At 33.0% G+C, this 24,186-nt stretch overlaps 3 protein-coding genes across 3 annotated transcripts; all 3 read left to right on the forward strand.

Moving 5' to 3' along the window:
• Positions 1-297: 297 nt before the first annotated feature.
• LOC134717791 (uncharacterized) lies at positions 298-4,929 on the forward strand. Its single transcript, XM_063580284.1, has 3 exons — positions 298-328; positions 1,734-2,148; positions 3,890-4,929. Exons 1-3 carry the CDS (start codon positions 314-316, stop codon positions 4,927-4,929), a joined length of 1,470 nt encoding a protein of 489 aa, XP_063436354.1. The 5' UTR covers positions 298-313.
• A 3,145-nt stretch (positions 4,930-8,074) lies between these two features.
• Positions 8,075-12,055, forward strand: LOC134717792 (uncharacterized). Its single transcript, XM_063580285.1, has 3 exons — positions 8,075-8,199; positions 9,762-10,173; positions 10,770-12,055. Exons 1-3 carry the CDS (start codon positions 8,125-8,127, stop codon positions 12,053-12,055), a joined length of 1,773 nt encoding a protein of 590 aa, XP_063436355.1. The 5' UTR covers positions 8,075-8,124.
• A 2,301-nt stretch (positions 12,056-14,356) lies between these two features.
• LOC134717793 (uncharacterized) lies at positions 14,357-23,387 on the forward strand. The gene is made up of 3 exons (XM_063580286.1): positions 14,357-14,483; positions 19,444-19,858; positions 22,168-23,387. The coding sequence occupies exons 1-3, from the start codon at positions 14,448-14,450 to the stop codon at positions 23,385-23,387; spliced, it is 1,671 nt and encodes a 556-aa protein (XP_063436356.1). The 5' UTR covers positions 14,357-14,447.
• Positions 23,388-24,186: the final 799 nt, after the last annotated feature.

A 24,186-nucleotide genomic window follows, 5' to 3' on the forward strand; every position in this document is an offset into this window, starting at 1 on the left:
ACATATAAGCTTCCTAACAATAAAATTAAAGCGGACTATTATGATCTCATTTCTCATTGTTCAATAAACATCCATTTTTAGACAGGCAGGTTCTAGTGCTTTTCCATTCAAATATGAAATATTCAGGTAAAAATGATCTTGTTGGATGACCTTTTAATCATGAACACAATTTAATACATGCAATGTTTTTCGTCTTCTTATTTCCCAAAAAAATATTTATAAAATTTGACCCATTTATCTTATGGTTTCTTTGTAATGTTGACGTACTTTGAATTTACAGGTAAATGTGTACCTAAATAAACTTTTTAATAAAATGGCCGATAGAAAGGTATGTATTGTTGAAATCATATTTGAACATTTTTTTGAATGTAGACATACACTTGAGACTAGAAATGGGGACTGCGCCAAAGAGACAACGATCCGATTAAAGAGTAGCAAACATGCAGCCGAAGGTTCTGCAACTGTAGACGGGCTTTTACAGTTGGCCCCTAAATTTGTACTTCATGTACATGAAGATAAGTGAAAATGGATGTCACACTAAACTTCAAAACATATAATGAATTAGAAATAAAAAGAATACAAGACTAACAAAGGCAAGAGGCCTGTTTTGGGACAGGCGCAAAAATGAGCCGGTTAAACATGTGTTGTATTGAGATCTCAAAAAACATGTTTAACCCCGCCGTATTTTGCGCCTGTCCAAAGTCAGGAGCCTCTGGCCTTTGTTAGTCTTGTATGATGTTTGATTTTAGTTTCTTGTGTATAATTCGGAGTTTAGTATGACGTTCATTATCACTGAACTAGTATACACATTTGTTTAGGGGCCAGCTGAAGGTGCGGGAGTTTCTTGTTGCATTGAAGACCCATTGGTGCCCTTCGGCTGTTGTCTGCTCGTGTTGTTGTCTCTTTGACACATTACTCATTTCCATTCTCAATTCTATTTGTGTACCTCTCTATACTTCTAGCCAATGTAAAATAAGCAAACACTCATCAATACGCACAGTACCCGTGTCAGTATAGGTAACAAAAGTAACAAACCCAAATAACAATGATTCATAGAATAACACAGGACTACTAGCAGTAACTGACATGCAAGTTCTAGATCTAGACCTCAATAACGTTAAACTCTAGCATAATTCCACCTGTTTGGGGTTTAGCATCAAACCATTATAGAATATATACGAGAAGAACATATCCCTGTCATGTAAACAATGGTTTTAGAATCGAAGGGTTAATTGTCGTTCCAAAGGCCTTATGCATGAGTGTATCAGTATTATACGTAACTGGACATGACAAAAAATGTATATCTTCGCAAATTGAATTTCTATTTAAATAACAACATGCTACCACAACTAGACTGTTAGCTTGACCCTTATTTCTAGTGATGCAACCGATTTGAGGCTTTGGGATTAAGAACACAAAATCCAGCAGATCTTAGACTGTTGATTTTCGGTGTTAAATTAATTAATAATTTTGAAAGATGATTTTAACTATTTATTTTGTCACACACTGGGTTGCTGCTGTCACATTGACTACAACATTTTTGTATCATTAATATATGTATATTGCCAATATGAATATTACAAAAAATATTTGCATATTGCCAATATGAATATTACAAAAAATATTTGCATATTGCCAATATGAATATTACAAAAAATATTTGCATATTGCCAATATGAATATTACAAAAAATAATTAGCTTATATACATGTATATTTGATTTTCAATTTTAGTCGACCACGAGTTATTTTTCCAAGATCTGTGGCCAAAATGTCAAGGTCAAAGCAGACACTGCCGAATGGAATATTTCATACTCTGGTGGTAGATTATTCACATGTCAGCCAATCACAGCCGGCCAAACAATTGTTTTCAACCTCTTTGGCAGTGGACATGTAGAGTTTGGTCTTTTTTGCAAAGATCCTGAAGAACTTATGAATGTTTCTTCCATTGAAAATCAAAATGAATTCAAGTATTTACAGACCACCAGAGTACATAAAATTGGTGGGAAAATACACGTGGTCTGTTCAGAGGACGGCTCAAAAGTAACGTTCAGGCGAGACAATCAGGAATGTTGTTCTAACATAGATGTTGACAATAAGACGTGGATAACAGCCAATCTTGTGTTTGGTAACATAACCGCTCAAATAGGTCAGTGTATACATTAAATAAAACAAGACGCTATAACACTGAACGGGCCTCTTTATAGAAAAATCTTCAGTAGAGGGAAATACCTCTATAAAAGAGTTAACTTTCAACTTCTGTCATGTTGGAGTATTTGTAGATAATAATTATCCTGCAGATTATTTTTCTCTCTTATAGTTTTCACGATAATAGGCATACACTTATTTTAAAGGTCACTAACTCCAATTATAGATTTATTTATACTTTTGAAGATAATAGGCAAAAATATAAGAATTTGGGAGGACAATAACTCCAAAATACGAATCGACTGACGATTTTGGTCATAATGACTTATTCGTAGATCTGGACACTTGGTTAAGTTTTGATATGTAAAACATCAGTCTCTCTGTTATAGTTGTCGAGATGAAAGGCCAAAAATTAAAAAAATATTTTTATCGGAAAAACTCTTCGCTAAAAAACAAATACCCTTTTCTTCTTGCAGTTTGGGTGTTAACAAATAGTAGGAATAATCTTTTTACAGCAGATGACCGTGAGGGAATTTCGGTGGTTTGTTGCCACAGACATTTCCAACCCACGTGACTTGCGTTTTCGACTGAAAACCGAGCGTATTTCGTATAATTTCGCTGATATTATCGAGTGCAAAATAACATTCCTTATCATATACTTAGACTAAATAACATTATGATAATAGCATTAAATTAAAGTATTTTCCATATTTTTCGAATTGGTGCTTAGCGGGCTGATATGAAAAGTTTATCACATGCTTCGATTGTTATCACATGCCTTTCCGTAACGTTATCACATGGCATTTCGGTGATACTCGGCAAATTCCGGAAAACACACCTTAATGCTACATTTTCAGTGAAAAACATTACAAAATAGTGTACAAAACAATTATTTGAATACTGGAAAGTATATTGTGTAAAATAAGTAAATTAGATTAAAAAAAATATTAAATAAATAGATTTTCTGAAACATAATTTAGAAATAGTTACTTTAAAAAAGTTAACTTTTCCAAACAATGTTCATTGTGTATATTGTTGAATTATTATTTTGTCGATTCGTCCATATAAAAATGTTGTTTTTTTTTCTCTGTTGAGGCATATGATAAAAAGATTTCATATTGAATGTATCAAATTTTGAGTCCGACGTCCGTGATCTTTTTACTCTTTTAACTTCTTTTCGGGAACCACGTAAAAGGATCAATATATGAATCTGTTATTTTTCTCTACTGTTGAAGCATATGATAAAAAGATCATAACATGTCATTTTTCATATCGCATGTATTATCAGCCCTCGGTCAATATCAGCCCTCGAGCCATGCGGCTCTTGTGCTGATATTGAACCTAGGGCTGATAATACATGCGATATGAAAAATGCCATGTAATAATCTGATATTATCGCTTGTTATATATTAATTTCACTAGTAGATATTCATGAAAATAATTTTTTAAGATCATAGATAAATGATATGAGAATGTGTTGTCGTTAGAACTATATATGTACCAATAACAAATCAAGTATACCGAAAGTTTGTAATAACGCATGCGGAAGAATATCTCCAGAACTTTTTGCAACAAACGCAAAATATGATTGCCTATTCAAATTCAATCAATTTGATATTCTCTATCTATAGTGGTTTTCATGAGACTAAATATTTAAAATATATATATATATATATATTACCTATATAAATCAACCAAAGCCTACATGCACGTGTCATTAATTATATTTTCTCGTATTTTAGAAAACCCATATATGTGTTTCCACCGGGTAAAAGGAGAAAATGTCAATCTAACAGAAACCAAGTCTAAGGCCAATTTAAAGACAGTCAACCCATCAACAGTTTGTTATATTCCACACCGCCTTCGTACTAATGACCAACTCCAATTACATCTAACGCCAGTCAAATTTGATGGCAGGCCACCTAGTGTTTATTTTGTCAAAATGGCGGTCAGTGAATATGACCCAGAAATATTCATGAACAATTTAAAACCAATCCACTGTTTGGAAGACCTACCGGTAACTATTATACCACCAGAAGTTTGTTCCTCAGAAGGGGATATACATGTGGAAATATGTGACAATAAAGTAATTACGAAACAAAGAAGTTTACCGGAAGTTGTCGCAAACACGGGCATCGATATATCCCGAGGTTTCTATTGTTTGTTCGAGCTTTATCGTGTAAAGCTGTCGTGTCTTAGAATTGGACCAGCATTAGAGTCAAACTTTTCTTCGCAAAATATACCCAGTTCTAATCTTAATGGACTCACACATAGTAATTTAACCAACGGATTGAACCAAGAAAACAGTCATAGTGTAACAGGAACAAAATCCGAAAGCCAGAAAGAGAAATTTGATCAAATATTTGATATAATCGAAGCACTTGAAAAAGAACACTGTGATAAGTTAGAGATAAGAGAAGACTTTGAATGCGTGAAATGTAGACTATCCGAAATCAAAAACAAATTGAGCTCATCGTCAATAGTCCATACTCAAATTCCGGAAAGTGAAATAGCGATGAAAATTAGAGAAAATTATTCTCGACTTTTGATATGCATTGATCCATTGACATTATCGGACCATCTTTTTCAAGAGAACATGATATCTTTTGATAATCACCAGCACGTGCGAAACAAGTGGCAAGTAGACCCAACAAATGCCAAACGAGACTTACTGGCAATGTTGATGGTCCGTAAATTGGATAAGCACGTGCTCAGGAAAGTGTTGACAAATTGTAAACAGGAACATGTTCATGATATTCTTTTTCCAGAAAATGCAATGTAACATACATTTTTATTGTTAAAACAATTTGTATTATTATTATTGTGACTTTTTTCTTTTTTGATTGTAGCTTGGCGTTGATCTGATTCCAATGAAATTTCATTATTTTACCTAATGATTTACCTGACATTATAATACTTTCATAAATGGCCAGTGGAAAATATTTCATGCATATTCTAAACGACTATAGTCACCATAGAGATGAAGTTAATACAACAGTGAGACAGCAACACAACAACAAAAAACACAAAAGACATATATGGCCAACAAACCAATTTTAGCACATTCAAGAATCTACTAGTATTTCTGTAACATTCTTTAAGATTGCCCCGAAATATTTAAATTGAAATAAGACAAAATACTGAAACATTTAAATTAAATCTTTGACAAAGTCCAGATAAGATGTAAAGCCATAATAAGATCAGCAACAATCAACTTATATTGTCTATTGGGTAAATTTCTTTGCAAAAACATTAAGGTAAATTTGTTCAACAGAATATATTGTCACGGCATGCATGTGTAACATATGGAAGATTGATGTCGAAAAACGAGCGTCAAGTCACGTGGTTCTTTCCGGGTACCTTGGTTTACTCAAAGTTTATTAAACTGGCCGTCAAACGAAAATGGCAAATAAATCATCAAGCAAACAAATGTGTAAATGCATACTATACACATGAGAGAAAACAATGAATTATGTTCTAACCGTTATATACGGAGTAATTATTATTTAACTCTACATTACTGTACACAAAAACTCAGATTAAATCAACCTACAAGGAAATAAAGTCACTCTGTTACTTCGAAGTATAACCAATTCTTGCTGATTTTTCATGATTGAGAAAAAAGAAGATAGTACTGAAACTACGACATGTTGATACATGAAGGTATGTATGGGGGTTTTAAAATGGAGAATAAAGGTAAAAGGTGGAGAACATAAGGGGGATATAAAGTAGAAAAATGGACCCAAGTAAAAAGAATGAAGAATCATCGGGGCTTAAATTTAAAGAATACAGAAATAAAAGACCCCTATCCACACCCTCAAATAACGGTTACTAAAGTCATAAACACGACTGACAAAAATTGGAAGCCTTTGTATATGAAAAAGAAGATGTGGTATGATTGCCAATGAGACAACTATCCACAAAAGATCAAAATGACACAAACATTAACAACTATAGGTCACCGTACGGTAGAATGTCATTGCACAATTTATAAATAATATATAGATATATTATTAGAAAAAATCAAGCTCCGGAATACTTCATAACATGAGAAATGTATTCAACATTACTGTACAATTCTACTGGAATATTTACTACTACAAAGCAATTGAGAGTTCACAATAAGAAATGGTTATCCCTTCCTTTTTTTCGTAAAGTCATGTAAAAGAGTTGTAAAAGATGCGATGTCTTAATTGTTTTTGATGTAACTGCGTTGTGGATTGACTGACGTTGATATAATACTAAGTATCCCGCATAAAAATCGTCATAAACTATTTGCCACCGGACGTTAAAAAACCAACACTTTTGTCTTAGTTTTCCTTTATCGTCATGAACAAGCCTTTATTTATTGCAACTTGACATAAAATAACCGATACTTATCTTATATAACATTTAATGTCATGAATAAGCATGACATATTGGTCACTGGACTTTAAATAAACAAACACTTTTATTTTATATCTCCTTTGTCATCATGGACATGAATGAGATATTTGCCACTACTTACGTTATGTAGAAGCATGAAACATATGCCACTGGACGTAACATGACCAAAAACCTATTTTCTATCTCCTTTATCGTCATGAACAAGAATGCGATATTGGCCACCTGACATTAAATGACCAACGCTTTCATCTTTATCCCCTCTAAAATTATGAAAAACATGACATATTTGCGACTGGACGTTAAATAACCATTATTTTTTTTTTTATCTTATATCTCCTTTATCGTGATGAACATTCATGAAATATATATTTTCACTGGACGTTAAATGACCAACACTATTATCATTTGTCTCCTTTATCGTCATAGACAATTAGAAATATTTGCCATTGGTTGTTAACTAACCAATATTTTAACTCTCTTATCGTCTTGAACAAGCATGAACTTTTTGCCACTGAGCGTTAAAAAGCCAATACTTTTATTTCGTATCTCCAATATCGTCATAAACAAACATGAAATATTTGCAACTGGACGTTAAACAACCAACACTTTTAACAAGCAAGAAGTACTTGTGACTAGACATTAAATAACAAACACTATTATCTTATATCTTCTTTATCATCAAGGATACACATGAAATATTTGCCACTGGACTATAAACAATCAACACTTTAATCGTATATATCGCTTACCGTCATTGAATATTTGCCACTGGACATCGAATAACAAAATCTTTTATCTAATATATCATATATCGTAATGAATGTGTGACATATTTGCCACAGGTCGTTAAATCACCAACTCTTATCTTATATCTCCTTTTTCGTATTGAACTAGCAGGGAATATTTGCAACTGGACGTAAAATGACCAACACTTGATCTTAAATCTTCTTAATCGTCACAAACAAGCATGAACTATTTGCTACTGGACTTTAACTAACAAACACTTTTATCGTATATCCTTAATCGTCACTAAAAATCATGGAATATTTTCCACTAGATATAGAATAACAAAAACTCCTCTCTAATATATCCTCTATCGTCATGAATGAGTATGACATATTTGCCACTAGAGGTTAAATAACCAACACGTATCTTATATCTTCTGTTTCGTATTGAACTAGCAGGGAATATTTGCCACTGGACGTAAATAACCAACACTTTTATCATATATCTCCTGTATCGTCATAATTAATAAATGCAAGAAGATGTGGTAAAAGTGTCAATGAGACAACTTACCATCCAAGTCACAATTTGTAAAAGTAAGCAGTTATAGGTCAAAGTACAGTCTTCAACACGGAGCCTGGGCTCACACCGTACAGCAAGCTAAAAAGGGCCACAACAACGACTAGTGTAAAACCATTCAAACGGGAACACTAATATATATATATGGTCTATAATCTATGGTCTATAATCTATATAAACTAATGTATATCCCAAGGTTGATGTGTATATTTAGATAAAAAAGATTCCAACTGCCATGTGTATTATGCATTTATTAGACATTTAAATTTTGATTCTCCGAAATGGGTGCATGTTTGACGTCATACAGTGGTTAAACCCTCTGGAAACAATGGCTGAATCATTGGAACAGCCTAATCCGGTAGCTGTAAGTTATTTTCTTATTTTTATTTTGTTACGTGACCTGTTACAAATTAAAGACCTTTTATAATCAAAAAATTAAATTTAAAATAAATCTTCCAGCTGACACTGTATTTATATTTCCAGGCTGATCGACTCAACAAACATCCTGGTACATTACATCTACCCTGATATTAAACAAGATAAAACGAAAGTTATTTATTTAGGTGTTGCACATTAAAGTGTTTTTGCTTTTATTAATTTGTATCATTATATTGACAATACATTCATACCAATGCTGGATTTTTTGTAAAATATTTTTCATACCCGGAAGTATAGGCTCACATTACAGTAGTCTATTCTTATTGACATTAAAATTATTTCAATTTTAATTACATTCATTAGAATACTGCTGACTTGCATTCGAAGGTTCATGCAGCTCCTCTAGTAATTTTGACCAAACACGGATTCTGGCTATATTCTTATAAGTTTGAAATCTTTTACTTTTCAGAGGCAGATTAAAGCTTTTTTTTAAGGGGGACAGAGGGCAGTCAATAGGCCCCAACTGATGAAAATTTCTGAATCAGCCACTGCTTTGGTCATCTACATTAGCTCAAGTCTTTGACCCTATTTTTGTTAATGTTCCCGACGAAACGTGTTTTCGATACATGTAGGTAGATACATTGTAAAGTGCTATTTTGTTAAGGGGCGGTGAGGTTGTGTGTATTTTTTACGCTGCATTGAGAGACCCAGGTGATGCTCTAAAATTTCTTTACAGTTATATCATATTATTTTTGTTCCCTCCGAGGGTAACAAAACACATAGAATCATATTCAAAACAGTGTGGTCCTGGCCATTGATTGACGACATAAATTATCCCATTGACTGGGACAGATTAGGTGAACGTTTGTCGGTAACGACCATTGCTCAAATCTTACTTATTATAGAATTTTAAAAACTGTGGGGTTACCAAAGGTTCTTAACGCCTTTAATAATAAAATAATTCGAAAAATTATTCAGGAATAACCTTTGTGTTTTGATTGATATTATTGATATAAATCAACACATCGTATCATTCCGGATTAGTTTTTCGAATTGCTTTATTTAGGTGTTGAGAACCTTTGGTGTTCCCACAGATTCAGTGTCTTTAACAAGAACATAGTGAGCAGTGATTGTTACCGACAAACGTTCACCTAATCTTTCCCAGTCAATAGGATAATTTAGGTCGTCAATCAATGGCCAGGACCACACTTTTTTGAATATGATTCAACTAACACTACATGTATTTTACAAAAAAATGTTTTCTATCGATGAACTCTACTTGAAACCAATTTAATACGGGCATATATCGAAAGCGCCCTAGAGATCAGCTATAATACGTTTTATCTTCAAATGCACTGGTTTTTTTTCGGGTAGGGTACCTTTTAGGTGGGTAGGTATGCAGCTTTAAACAATTAAGATTTTATTTTTGGCCAAACAGTTTTGCCCCAATTCAAAATCTATCGGGTTTCCATAAAGTAAAAATAATGTACGGAAATCTTAGAAAAGAAATCAAAAGAATCATTAGGAACTTTGTTGTCTTCATTTTAGGTCCCAGAATGCTCATTTTCATCTCAGTGCGGTCGGAATATAATTGTTGATGGCCCAACAGCTAGATGGAACAGTGTTGTCTCAGGGGGCAGAGTTGTTGTCGACAAACCAATATTTCCTGGTAAAGAACTCAAGTTGTCTTTTGATGGAAAGGGTCATGCCGAAGTTGGAATACTCACGAAAGATCCTGCTTCAATACCTGACATCAACCATGTGGAAAAGTTGAAAGAATTGACTGTAATACAAAGTGCGAAAATTTACAAACAAACGGGCACTGCCAATATAAAACGATCAGATTGTGGAAGGAAAATCATAACAAAAGCAGACAAAGAGTCTAGCGTTACAATTAAAAGGAATGATAAAGTATGGGTTACTGTTAATATTATATTTGGAGATCTGGAAGTAGAAATAGGTAAGTAATCTCTACAAAAACATACGTTATACGTCAAAAGACAATTAATTCTTTTTACGACACGTTCTGAATATGCATGAAATGTATGACACTGGACATTAATTAATTATCAATAAATCGAGAAGCAAAGATAAAACTAGAGATCACTCATACATAACATTAACAACACACATTCATTCGAACTATTTAGTATACTAGGCTTGGTGTGACCTCTTTTAATGGCAAACATTCAGGAAAAAGAATGGAAATACACATTCAGAAAAGAGAATGGAAACGGTGAACGTGTCAAAGAGACAATAAAAAAACCAGCCTTTATATAGCCACCAATGAGTCTTCAATGTAGCGAAACAAATTAAGCATTCAATAAGGGGTATCGGCTTGTTCCTATATAGTCCTGCATACTAATTCAAAAGAATGGATGTCATACTAAACACCAAAACATACGAATGCACCAGACGTGCATCGGTATGAAACACGAGTTCTTGATACCCCCCCCCCCCCCCCCCCCACATATACATATATCAGCCAGTGTTATGTCTTTCCACCAGGTTCCAGTATGATATATTAAGTTTTAAATATTTTTTTTCTTTTTTCAGAGACTGAAGGTTACAATTTTTCAAATAAAACAGGTGGAAATATACAACTCGAGAATAATGATACATGGGCGAATTTAAAATTCCCCAATCCTTGCGCTGTTTGCTTTGTCGGAAATCCTATCAGACGAAAGGAAGCATTAAACTTTCAGATTGATCCCATCTTAAGAGATGGTAAACCTTCAAGAAATTTCAGTATTAAAATAGCGATATCACAGTCTAATCCAGTTAACCTTCTGTCAGAAAATGATACCTATGATGATATTACGTCACTTCCTGTAATTCATTTCGATGAAATTCCAATCAAATGCAAAAACGTAATTCAGATTGGACTATCGGATAATGGAACTGTTCAAATAAACTACGATAAAGGGACACTTAACAAAAAAACCAATAACAAACAAATATTTTGCATTTTCGAAATTTGCAGGATAAATCTTCATTGCAAAGGTAAAATCGTAGACTTTTCACCATCTGTCGAGACTGTACTATGCGAAAGTAAAAGAAAAAAAAGCAACCCCGTTGGCGCTTCGTCGATTGATCAGGTCGACACCATTGTTGTTCCTCCTAACCCGGAGTATGTTCGAAGTAAAAAGATGCTAGAATCTATAAGACATGACGCAGAATCTATATCGATTCACTCGAACGATTTCAAACCAGCTAATGAATCCAGAAATATTATCGGCGATGTCTCACTTTCGATGGTCAATAATGGTTCGAATATAACCAACACAGCGGAATCTCGTATCAGAAGTAATGAAACATTGTTACCAGTCGATAATATCTCACCGAGTGAGTTAAATTTAAGATTGCAGTCAGTTGAAGAAACTATCGGTAACCCTACAACTGGAAAAGAAGGCATGCGACAGTCCCAGTATCAGGAACTTAAATTAGAAATTCAAGCCATAAAGACAATGTTGGGTGAACTTCAGTTATCGATACAACCTCAAACAAATACAAAAACCCTTACCTTAACTGAGTTAAATGAATATAATCCTGAGATGTCACTCAATGAAGTTCTACAGAAGAACTATGTAAACTTAATCAAAATGATAGATACAGTGCCGTTATTGGATCTGTTATATGAATCAGATTACATCAGGCACAACGAATGCGAAAGATTAGGAAAACTTTCCCAAACTGACCAAGAAAGTGCTAATCGCGATCTTTTAAATACTATAATACGCAGACAAAGTATTAGTCTCGGCCACTTTGCAAGTCTTTTATTTCAATCAAAACAGATTGGAGTTTTAGCAGTTTTATTTCCAGGGAAAAATATAAATAAATAAACAAGTTGTTTTAAAAAAAGCTTGCCTCTGACTTTATGTCTGTTTCAAAGTCATGCCTACCTTTTGGTTTTACCCTTGAGTTTATTACAGGCGTGATATTTATGAAAAGGGAAACAAATGCTTAACTCGTTAGAAAAACTTAGAATTTACATTCTTACTCAAAGGGATGAAACAGTTATTGAATCTTCATGGTTTTTTTTAATTTATCTTAGAGATGCAGCTTCATAAAACATTATGTCAATAAGTTTCAAATTGTGGCAAAGCAATTTATAAACAAATTGATTAGTTTTCGATAATGTCTCTCAAATACAGATTACATAACTGTTTCACCACTTTGAGTCACTAGGAGAAAGTCACAGTATTCCATGAATTAGCAGGCCTCGTTTTTATATTATTCAAATTTATGAAACTGACATTAAGACATATGCTAAATTCTAATTCAAACTTAAAATAACACAATGATAATTTTGTGCGTCTACAGCGCTTTTCTGGATTTACCTTCATCAATAACACTCAACCCAAAAGACTCAATAGCCAGGTATTCATAAATATACAGAAACGTTATAGCCTTACGAACATAAGAGTCTGAGGCATAAAAGAGGTAGTCTAATTAGTCAAATATATTAATAATTTTTGAAAGAGAAGTATTCATTTGTACAAATCAATTTGTTAGAATTAATTGTCAAAGATAAAATTTACAGATGCAATCGTTTCATACTGATGGACAAAAACAAGATATTTTGATTGCGTTTTGTTTGGGAAATTGTTAAGTTACAATAATTGCATGCATATTAAAATACAAGAACAGTATACATTACCTACAGATAGTAGATCAATACTAGTATCAGTGTGTCGACAAAGACGAAATGACGGCAAAACGGACAGACTCTGGTACATACTATAAGTTATGTGGTTCTATAATGCCTGTCGGCGATCATACCTGAAATTTGGCATTGCACAAAGTTATGCTTTCTCTAACTGTTAATGAAGTCTCTACACTTAATCCAAGTACCTGTCCACGTCCACTGCATGTTTTGATAGATGCTAAGCTTTTATTTGTATCCATCTATTGAGTTAAGCCATTTTAACGGTTTTTCTTGTTTGTTCTTACATTGTACTGTTACACCGCTGTTCCACATTAAAAGGGGTGAGCGCTCACAAGCATGTTAAACTCAACCATTATCTGTATGTTCCTGTCCCCAGTCAGGAGCCTGTTAGTTGAGTGATTGTTGTTGGTTCATGTCTGTCCTATATTTTTTTGTAAATTGTTTTGTTACACATTAGGCTGTTAGTTTTCTCAATTGAATTGTTCCTATTTTTTTATAGCCAACCATACGATATGTTTTTTCTTCTTCTCATTTTTGAAGATCGTACGGTTGCCTATAATTTCTTACATCTACTTCATTTTAACTTTGATGGATAGCTGTCTCATTGGCAATCATACCACATCTCCTTATTTTCATAAACTGTTGAACTTTTCTTGCTCATCACGTTTACTTTTTAAACTTTCTTTCTATTTAGTTTAGATTTCAAGATAATGAAAAAACAAACGCAAAAAAATAACACAAATTGCACTAAAAGACCATTGTACCCTTAAGGGGTCGTCTTGCATCCTTGGTTAAAATAAACAAAAAAGTAAGATCTCGTCATTTAAATTTTTGTCCTCGACATTTTGTATATAACCGTAACGATTCAGGCTTTAAAGGTTTTTTTTTAAAAATAATTGACAATTATAAATGTAGTTTAATTTCACCCAATTGTTATTTTTTGTAACTTTTGATGAACAGGTTTCCTACCCTCTAATTGAAAGTTTTCTACCTTTTATCCGTCCGATTTACCTCCATAGAAGATAATAAAATTAACGGTAACAATTTTCTTGCACCAGATGCGCATTTCGACAATACATGTCTCTTCAGTGATGCTCGTGGCCAAAAAATTTTGAAATCCAAAGCTTATATAAAAGATGAAGAGCTATAATACAAAAGGTCCAAAACGTATCGCCAAATCCGTGAAAGGAATCAGAGCTTTGCATGAGGGAGATACATTCCTTAACTTATAATAATTTCTAATATTTTGGAACAGCAAATTTTAATAACACAAACAAATCCGTATTTTCATGTCAGTACCGAAGTAAATTTAATGAAATATTTGCCACTGAACGTTTAGCAAGCACATATTGTGAAACCAGTCGTCAATGGTCATTGGTAAATTATATAGATATTCAACGTGAACAATCTATATTTAGTATTTAAATTTCCAAAACGTGTAGGTTGCACACAGTTTTTATTTATATATAAAATGTTCACCTGTTTCGATGAAATGATACGCTGTATAAATGACAATGGACGACGTCATATGATCAAGCTAACTTGGAGAGGAAACCTAGAACAGTATGGCTGAGGGACCCAGAGAATCAAGTGAAGAACTTGTAAGTGTTTTACATCAAATCATGATTATTCTTTTTAAACATTAAATTTTGATTACCGGTAAAGGTAAAACCAGTATTTTATCGAACACCCTACATGACCAATATGAACCCGGAAGTTGAAGATTATGAGAAAACCCCTATTTTCCTTTGATTTTATTTCACATTAGGGTAAATTAGAAAATAGTAATTTATTGGAATGTAAAAGCATTCACCGATTCACATATCTATAATACTAAAATAATCTATACTAAAATAACGAGGTCCAATTTGTCAGCCGTCATGGGGTTAAAAACAACAAATCAAAGAATTCCACTTTATATATCTAATATAGGACAATGGTGTAGATTAAAAAACACACCTCCAGACCCTTTTGTTTTCCACATACATTTGTAATTAAATATTACCAATAATTTTAAAACAAGTTCCGGGTCGAATCCGATACCGGTACCAAAAGTATATTCACCTTTTACCTATTACCTTATCTGTACGTTCCGCATCTGACAGGTGCACCACCAAACGGTGTATTTAGGATTTTGCTATATACACGGGTCATAATCACAGGGTTGACATTACTAAATCTTATCGTTGTCACATTTTTTTAAATCAGTATGACTTTAAAGATGACAATACGAATTCTAAAAATCTGTACTTAAAATAAGGCGTATAGGTAAAGTTTTCAATTTGTTAAACAGCATATCAAATAATTCAACTTTATTTACAACTTATATAGGTCTATGCTGTTTTTAAAAAAAATACTTCATTCCAGGACCTATTGTTTTCCAAATAATTAATATTACCAACAATTGATAAGTTCAAGGCTGATGGGCCAAACAGAAAGATTTGAAAGCAGAGAAAACTGTGTATCTTATAATCGGCATGACTTTATCAGATAACAATACTAATACTAAAATAAAGTTTAAGCATAGTTATATAATTTGATTCAGTCACAGACCCGCGATATCACGGATTTGTTCTAGTTATATATGCGATTCGCGGATTTATCAGTTATACACCCATAAAAAATTACAAAATAAAGCACTCAATTCTTAGGATTTCCGCTTCAGGTTAAAGTGTTTGGAGTACTGAATCTTGCTCATATTTGAAAGACGTACGGTGACCGATATAGTTGTTAATATCTGTGTTATTTGGTGTGGTATAATTGATTGCCATTGAGACAACTCTCCGTCCAAGTAACAATGTGTAATTTACCTTTCAATGTGTCAACCTTGAACCTAACATGAACCTAACATGATACAGTAGTGTAACATTACAACACAAGAAACCCACTATAAAATATTAGTGTAAATAAATAAGGTCATTTACAGTTTTAAGTTTTGAGCTTTTTTTACCTTCTGATTTCCCTCATGTATGTGAATCATTTCAAAATAATATATAACAGTAAATATAAATAAATTAACCGAATTAAAACGCGTATATTTATTTGTGAATAAAAATAGAAAGAAATGTGTAATATAAATCAAAGTGATAACGGCAAGCAGGAAATAATTTCGGTGAAACCAGTCTTGGGGACTGTTTGTGTTTTGCATTTCAGTATAAGCTCGATAGAGATAGAAACAATATATCTTTGCTTTATTTTGTTCAGTGCATAGAGGGAATACTTTTTGTCTTTTAAATCAACCATATCCTGTCTTTTCTATTAGAAAAAGTGACACCTGTTTCTATTGCAGTACTATATGTCTCAGCCATAATAATAAAGTGTTGTAAAAGTGCTAATTTTAGCTATCTAACCGAGTGAGACCAATCTGACGACCACCAAAAGACCTTCAACAATGAGTAAAATCCTTATGATATAGTTAGCGTATTAATGCCCCAACATAAAAGAATTTACAACAATTCATCACTGACAGAAAATATTTTATGCTGAAAAGCTCATTAAAACATGAATGAAATTTCTAAGAGCAAAACATCTGACCAAGAGCCCCTGACATAAATAACACAATTGAAGCAAAAACAAATATGGTTTCAAGACAACCTTGTTGGGGGCACAATATTTACCAGTGTTTTGTTGTTGTTGCTTTGTTATACCATTCCTTGAAAATATTTTTAATAGTTTGTTGGTATCACCTAGGTCCCATGTTGATATAGAGTATGTTGGTATCACCTAGATCCCATGTTGATATAGAGTATGTTGGTATCACCTAGATCCCATGTTGATATAGAGTATGTTGGTATCACCTAGGTCCCATGTTGATATAGAGTATGTTGGTATCACCTAGGTCCCATGTTGATATAGAGTATGTTGGTATCACCTAGATCCCATGTTGATATAGAGTATGTTGGTATCACCTAGATCCCATGTTGATATAGAGTATGTTGGTATCACCTAGATCCCATGTTGATATAGAGTATGTTGGTATCACCTAGATCCCATGTTGATATAGAGTATGTTGGTATCACCTAGATCCCATGTTGATATAGAGTATGTTGGTATCACCTAGATCCCATGTTGATATAGAGTATGTTGGTATCACCTAGGTCCCCTGTTGATATAGAGTATGTTGGTATCACCTAGGTCCCCTGTTGATATAGAGTATGTTGGTATCACCTAGATCCCATGTTGATATAGAGTATGTTGGTATCACCTAGATCCCATGTTGATATAGAGTATGTTGGTATCACCTAGATCCCATGTTGATATAGAGTATGTTGGTATCACCTAGATCCCATGTTGATATAGAGTATGTTGGCATCCTAGGTCCCATGTTGATATAGAGTATGTTGGTATCACCTAGGTCCCCTGTTGATATAGAGTATGTTGGTATCACCTAGATCCCATGTTGATATAGAGTATGTTGGTATCACCTAGATCCCATGTTGATATAGAGTATGTTGGTATCACCTAGATCCCATGTTGATATAGAGTATGTTGGTATCACCTAGGTCCCATGTTGATATAGAGTATGTTGGCATCCTAGGTCCCATGTTGATATAGAGTATGTTGGTATCACCTAGATCCCATGTTGATATAGAGTATGTTGGTATCACCTAGGTCCCATGTTGATATAGAGTATGTTGTCAGTTGTTGTAGTGTTTTATAATGTAAAATAGCACCAGACACTGGATTGTTTTTGTACTCTCTATTCGATCATTTAGAAATGTTATTTATGGCAGTCCTGTAAACAGCTGTATCAAGAAGAGCAGCAATGATTGACCGAACTATTTTCTCTAGCAACCAATAAATTTAATTGAGATTTAAATATCTTCCAGAATACGTGTGAAATATTTGCCACTGGATGTTTAGAAAACAACTATCAATCAATATAAACGCAATAGTGTTCATTAGATTGAAAGAATATATAAGACAAGGGGATGTTCTAAGTCCAAACTTATTTAAGCTTTTCATTAACGATCTGCCTCCAAAATTTGAGACAAGTCTAGATGCTGTTGATATCAATGGGAGTAGAATTGATTGTCTTATGTACGCTGATGACATTGTTGTATTATCAAACACTTAAGAAGGTCTTCAAAACCGACTTGATATATTGCATACTTATTGTATTGACTGGTGTCCAAAACAAAAGTTTTAATTTTTAACAAGCCTGGACAATTTTTGAAGGAATCATTTTATTTAGATAAAGAGGCTATAGAATGTGTTAATAAATGTAAATATTTAGGGATAGTCTTTAGTTCTAGTGGTCTTTTTCAACAGGGGAAAGAAGAGCTATTCAAAAAATCCTTAAAGGCAAAATTTAAATTACAAAAATCCATGTCAGCTTGTAATCCAAGTATTGATACTGCAATTCATTTATATGATCAATAAAACCAATTTTGTTATACTGTAGTGAAATCTGGGGTTCATTTAAAATTAACTCTGCTGCATGCAAGAACAAAAGTGATTATCTTTTTGAATTAATCTACATAAATGATTATTTAGAAAAATCACATTTCAGATATTTAAAGTATATTCTTGGTGTAAATAAGAAAGCCTCAAATTTAGCAGTGTTATCAGAGGTTGCAAGATTTCCTCTTTATTTTTCTGTCATTATATCTATGGTAAAATATGTACACAGGCTTAACAAGTTGGACAAAGGTCTACTTTATGATGCTTATGTTTGTAATAAAATTTGAGATACAGAAAACATCAATTGTTGGTATTCATCTATGAAATATGTACTTCAATCACTTGATATACAAAATTTAGATACAAAGCTCAATAAATTAATTAAATTTGTAAAATGTAAACTTTGTAATAGTTTTAAAACATTTTGGTTGGTCAAAAGATCTGAAACCTTATCACTTGGTAATAGTAAATTAGAAAATTATTTCAACCTCAAGACTGACTTTGTAAAGGAGGCTTATTTATCAATAAAAGATTTTAGTATAAGAAGAGCTATATGTAAAATGAGAATAAGTGCTCATGATCTTAGAATTGAGAAAGATAGATATAGTAAAAAATACATAGAGAGAACTCAACGTATATGTCATCACTGCTTATCACATGGATCACATTCTATTGAAGATGAGACCCATTTTACAGTTAATTGTCCATTATGTGATGAACAGAGAAAATTATTATTTGATAAAGTTATCACTTTTTGTTCTAATTTTAAAGAACTACTATGATAAGAAATATTTCTGGCTGTTCACAAATGAGCATTTACCAACTCTCGTATGCCTAGGAAATTACATTATTAAAGGTTTAGAAATAAAATCCAGATGTAAACAAAATATATGAAGTAATATGAAATTTTTTTGTTATAATATTTAATATAATAGTTATATAATACACATGTTGTGTTAGGCTCTGATCCTGTTCATAAGGTTATAGTATGTATTAGTTTTCTGTTTTGCTTTTTCCAATCATATTGTGTTGTAAAATGATGCCCTTTATGGGTTCTTGATTAGATTAATAAAATTCTTATCTTATTTTATATAATACTAAAGCTTTTAAAAGAAGATCGAGACCAAAGTCATTATATTTGAAATCTTTCTTTTATAGGACAGCCAGTGTTTGTTTTCACCAACATGCGGCCGGAACATTTGTATAGATGGCTCTAACGCTAAATGGATTAAAAATGATTCCGGAGGTCGTTTCTTTATTGACAAATCTTTATCTTCTGACGGAGAGATTATTCTAACATTCAGTGGAAAAGGTCATGCTGAGGTTGGGATTATCTCCATAGATCCTATAACAATAACAGATGCCAGTCACGTGGGACATATAAAAGAACTTACTGTTATACAGACGGCTAGAATATACAAGCAAATAGGGACTACCACAATAAAAAGATCCAAAGAAGGAGATAGAATAATTACAGAAGCTGAAGGCAGAAAGTCAAGGTCCAAAGTTGATAAAGAACAGAGCGTCTGGATTACAGTCAATATCTTATTTGGGGACCTCAAAGTCAAAATAGGTTAGATTACACTTGTTTTATGTAGAATTAGAAAGACACAAGGGTATATGACAATGAGACAGCAACACAACACAGAAAACCAAACGACATGCTGAAGTCAAAATGTGTTCTTCAACAACACAATTTAGGTAATCTCTAAATTGCCCTATTTTTGGAAAAGTTGCAATCTGATAAACTTACGGATCCTGTGTTCAAACTAAGCTTACAAGGAACTGAAACTCTCTGGTATATTTTCTGGTCTGGTAACTATTACATTAATTTATGAAATTCCTGCCTACGAAGTTTCTAAGGTTATTACGACAATACCAGAGGATCTCGAAATGTTTAAAAAAACAGAAATAAGAACAGAGAATTGTCAGATACATATAAGCAATCTTGGACACTTGATCTGTATTCTAATCAGTCTTGAACAATTGTAAATAATTTAATTTTGGATGAAAGGCGTCTTCTGATTGGCTGACGTTATTTTGTTATCAGCCCATAGACATAATTTAGTCATGTGACCGTGACGTCATCAACGTTTTTTCATGGTTTTCTACGGTTTAAAATGGAATTAAGAATGAAATTATAAGAAATGACTGTAATATTGTTTCTGTCTATTCAAAATAACATAAAAAATGTGGTGCACACTGTTAAATAACCCGCTACGCGCGTAATTCAGTGTGCACCAAATTTTTTATGTTATTATTCATAGACAGAAAAAATATTACAGTCATTCCTTAAATAGAATCATATTCAAATTTGAAAACAGTGTAGATTGACGATATAAACTATCCCATTGACTGGAACAGATTAGGTGAATGTTTGTTTGTAACGACCACTGCTCACTACTTGCTTATTATAGAATTTAAATTGTGAGGTCACCAAAAGTTCTTAACACCTTTAATAATAAAATAATTCGAAAAAATTAATAAGGAATAACCTGTATGTTTTGATTTATATTATTGATATAAATCAAAACATCGTATTATTCCTGATTAGTTTTTCGAATTACTTTATTTAGGTGTTGAGAACCTTTGGTGACCCCACAGTTAAGTGTCTTTAACAAGTTCTTATTGAGCAGTGGTCGTTACAGACAAACGTTCACATATTCTGTCCTAGTCAATGGGATAATTTAGGTCGTCAATCAATGGCTACAGCTACACTGTTTTGAATATGATTCTAAATTGCAAAGCTTTTCATCTCACAAAAATGAATTGTAAATTGTTATGTTATATCTATAAAAAAAGATGATGTAGTATGATTGCCAATGAGACAACTATCCACAAGAAACCAAATGGCACAGAAATTAACAACTATAGGTCAACGTACGGCCTTCAAAAATGAGCAAAGCTCATACCGCATAGTCAGCTATAAAAGGCCCCGAAATGACAATGTAAAACCTTTCAAACGAGAAAACTAACGGCCTTATTTATATGAAAAAAATTGAAAGTAAATGTATTTAACATAATGCACTGTGAGTGTTACATGTACATTTTGAGGGTATTGATAGGGTCATTTATGACTGTATTCTTTGATATTTCGCTCATTATTTTTTATCCTTAAACTAATGGTTATTCTGTAATTACTTGATAACCTGAAATTGTCTTTTTCTGTTTAAACCTAGTATATTAATTTTTAACCTTATTCTTTAATATTTGCAGTTATTCTTCATTTTTTAACACCACTCAATTCTCTATTCATGCTTTTCTTTTGTTTTGGCCATTTTCTCTATTCCTTATTTATTTGCCCAAAGACATTATTAACTATTCTGTATACCACATCCACACCCTCATATATACAGTAATTACATTTTCTGTCCGTCCGTCAACAAATTCCATGACATACTTTTTCTGCTGTTGTATTTTAAAACGAAGCAATATAACTGAGATTTTCAACTGAAACTTTATTAGGATGACTTGTGCCGTGTAAGCGATTTTGAAGTCTGCTGGGTAAATAAATGTCTGTTTGAGGATAGTATTACCCGCTGAACATTTAATTGTTTTGTTAAATTATTTCATATTTGTTCGGGTTTTTTTTTTCTTGTTCTATTGTCATATAAATATACATAGACAGTAACTTCCTGTTAGTCGATACTTTTAGTACATTACATAATAATACCCACTGACCATGACGATGTGTAACAACGAGTCGGGTATTGTTTTTACATACCATCGCGTGAAACGATGTCCTTTACAAAAACGAGTTGTCAAATTACTAGTCCATCAAAATGCGCTCGGTCCTTGTTATTTTATTTGTATGACCTGAATTAATACACTTGTTTTTTTTGTTTGTTTGAACAAGATGTAACTATATTTCTATTTTTACAGGTTCTAAAGGCTACAAATTCTCGCCCAATAAAGGAGAAAATGTTTCAACGAATGATGAATATGCAAATTTAAACTATCCGTATCCATGTGCAGTCTGCTTTGTTATGCATCCCTTAAAACGTGGGGATATTTTATATTTTCAAGCGGACGATATTAATAAAGTCGGAGCACCATCGAAAAATTGTAGCGTTAAATTGGCAATATCGAAATCCAATCCAGAGGAGTTTGTTTTAAGCACAGATAAATATTGTGATATTACGTCAATTCCTGTTATTCATTTCGAAGAAATTCCGACAAAATCTAAAAATGAAATTCGGATAGAACTGACCACTGACGGGATAGTACAAATCAATTACGAAAAAGGTACAATTACTAAAGAGGCAGGTAGTAAAGAAGTTTATTGTGTTTTTGAATTAGGCAGAATCCAACTACGATGTGCACGTAAAGAAAAACAAAAAAAGGAAGATACCGTTTTGCCAAAATTGAAAACTACCGAACTCCAACAAACGTCCATCAACCTACCAGATGTACCTGACTCTATATACATGAATAGGAAACGAGAACTAGACGAAATAAGACAAGATGCAGAACAAATATCGATAGATACTAATGTATATGATCCAGCTTTTGAACCCAGCAACAGCGAAATTGAGACTTCTGATGAGGATAACGAATCCGTTGCTAAATCTACTAGGAACTTTAAACCCACTGCAAATGAACACGGAGAAAAATCTCTGCATGATAAATTTGAAGATTTATCGTTACGATTGATGTTAATAGAGGAAAAAATAAATCAGATAAATATAGGGAAGGAATCAACTATACAATCATCTGAAATGGAACTTTTAAGGTCTGATATCAAAGACATACACACATTTATTAGTAAGCAGTCTTGTAAAGTAGGTGGCGGCTACTTGCAAACAGAACATCTTAAACCATTACGTGAAACAATACAAACACATTTTTCCGAGCTTGTGTCGCTAATAGAAATTATTCCGTTGTTAGACCGCCTCTACCAAGCAGGAAACATAACTATGGACGACTTTCAAAAGTTAAGACAACTATCTAAATCAGACATAGCAGATGCAAATCGTGATCTGTTGATAATCATATCACGTAGACAAAATCTTGATACGGATCTTCTTGAAGAAATTTTAAGAAATTCAAAACAGGATGGAGTTTTGGCTATTATGTTCCCACAAAAATATAATAAAAAGTGAACGAATTGATTTTAAAAACAAATTGCAGCCTTACTAAAATTAAAAGATGTGCTATGATTAATAACTCTCCAACAGCTGGAGTACGAATGACATAAACGTTAACAAATATAGGTCGTCGTACGGTCTTCCAACAATGAACCAAATTTATAGGCCCCTTAATGATAAATGTTTTAGCAATTCAAACGATAAAAATAATAGCCTGATTTATGTACAAAACATAGCCTTAATCTTGGTTATCAAATTTAATGTGGCTCGTGCATTTCTAGTATGATGCTAATTGAGTTATCTTTCCAAACAAAATACTGGTTGCTCTCTGGAATCAACAAATTTATAAACAAAAAAGTTTATTCACCAGCACTTGGTCGATACCGGTACCGGTGGAATGGTAAGTAACCAAGTGTATGACCAACTCAGTACAATCGGCAATCCTCGGTTGAATCCGCTACTCTCCATAATCGCCCGAGATGTGCCGAATGCAACTCAGGAGTCGGTGATTCGGTACTTACATAATGGAAAACAAACGTTTCATGTGTTCTACTTTGGTTGATTAAGAAATTATGACAAACATGAGATTCAAACATATAAAAAGAGCATGTTGTATGTATACCAGTGAGACAACTCTCCACCAAAAATCAAATGACATAGAAATGAACAACTAAATGCTATCGCACGGTCTTCAACAATGAACAAAATCCATACCGCATAGTCAGCTGTAAAAGGCCCCGAAATATTTCACTGGCACATGTTTGAAAACCGATAAAGTTATTTTGATTCTGATCCTATCTGCAATGTCGGAGGT

This window comes from Mytilus trossulus, chromosome 5 (genome assembly GCF_036588685.1).
Source record: "Mytilus trossulus isolate FHL-02 chromosome 5, PNRI_Mtr1.1.1.hap1, whole genome shotgun sequence".
NCBI lineage: Eukaryota > Metazoa > Mollusca > Bivalvia > Mytilida > Mytilidae > Mytilus > Mytilus trossulus.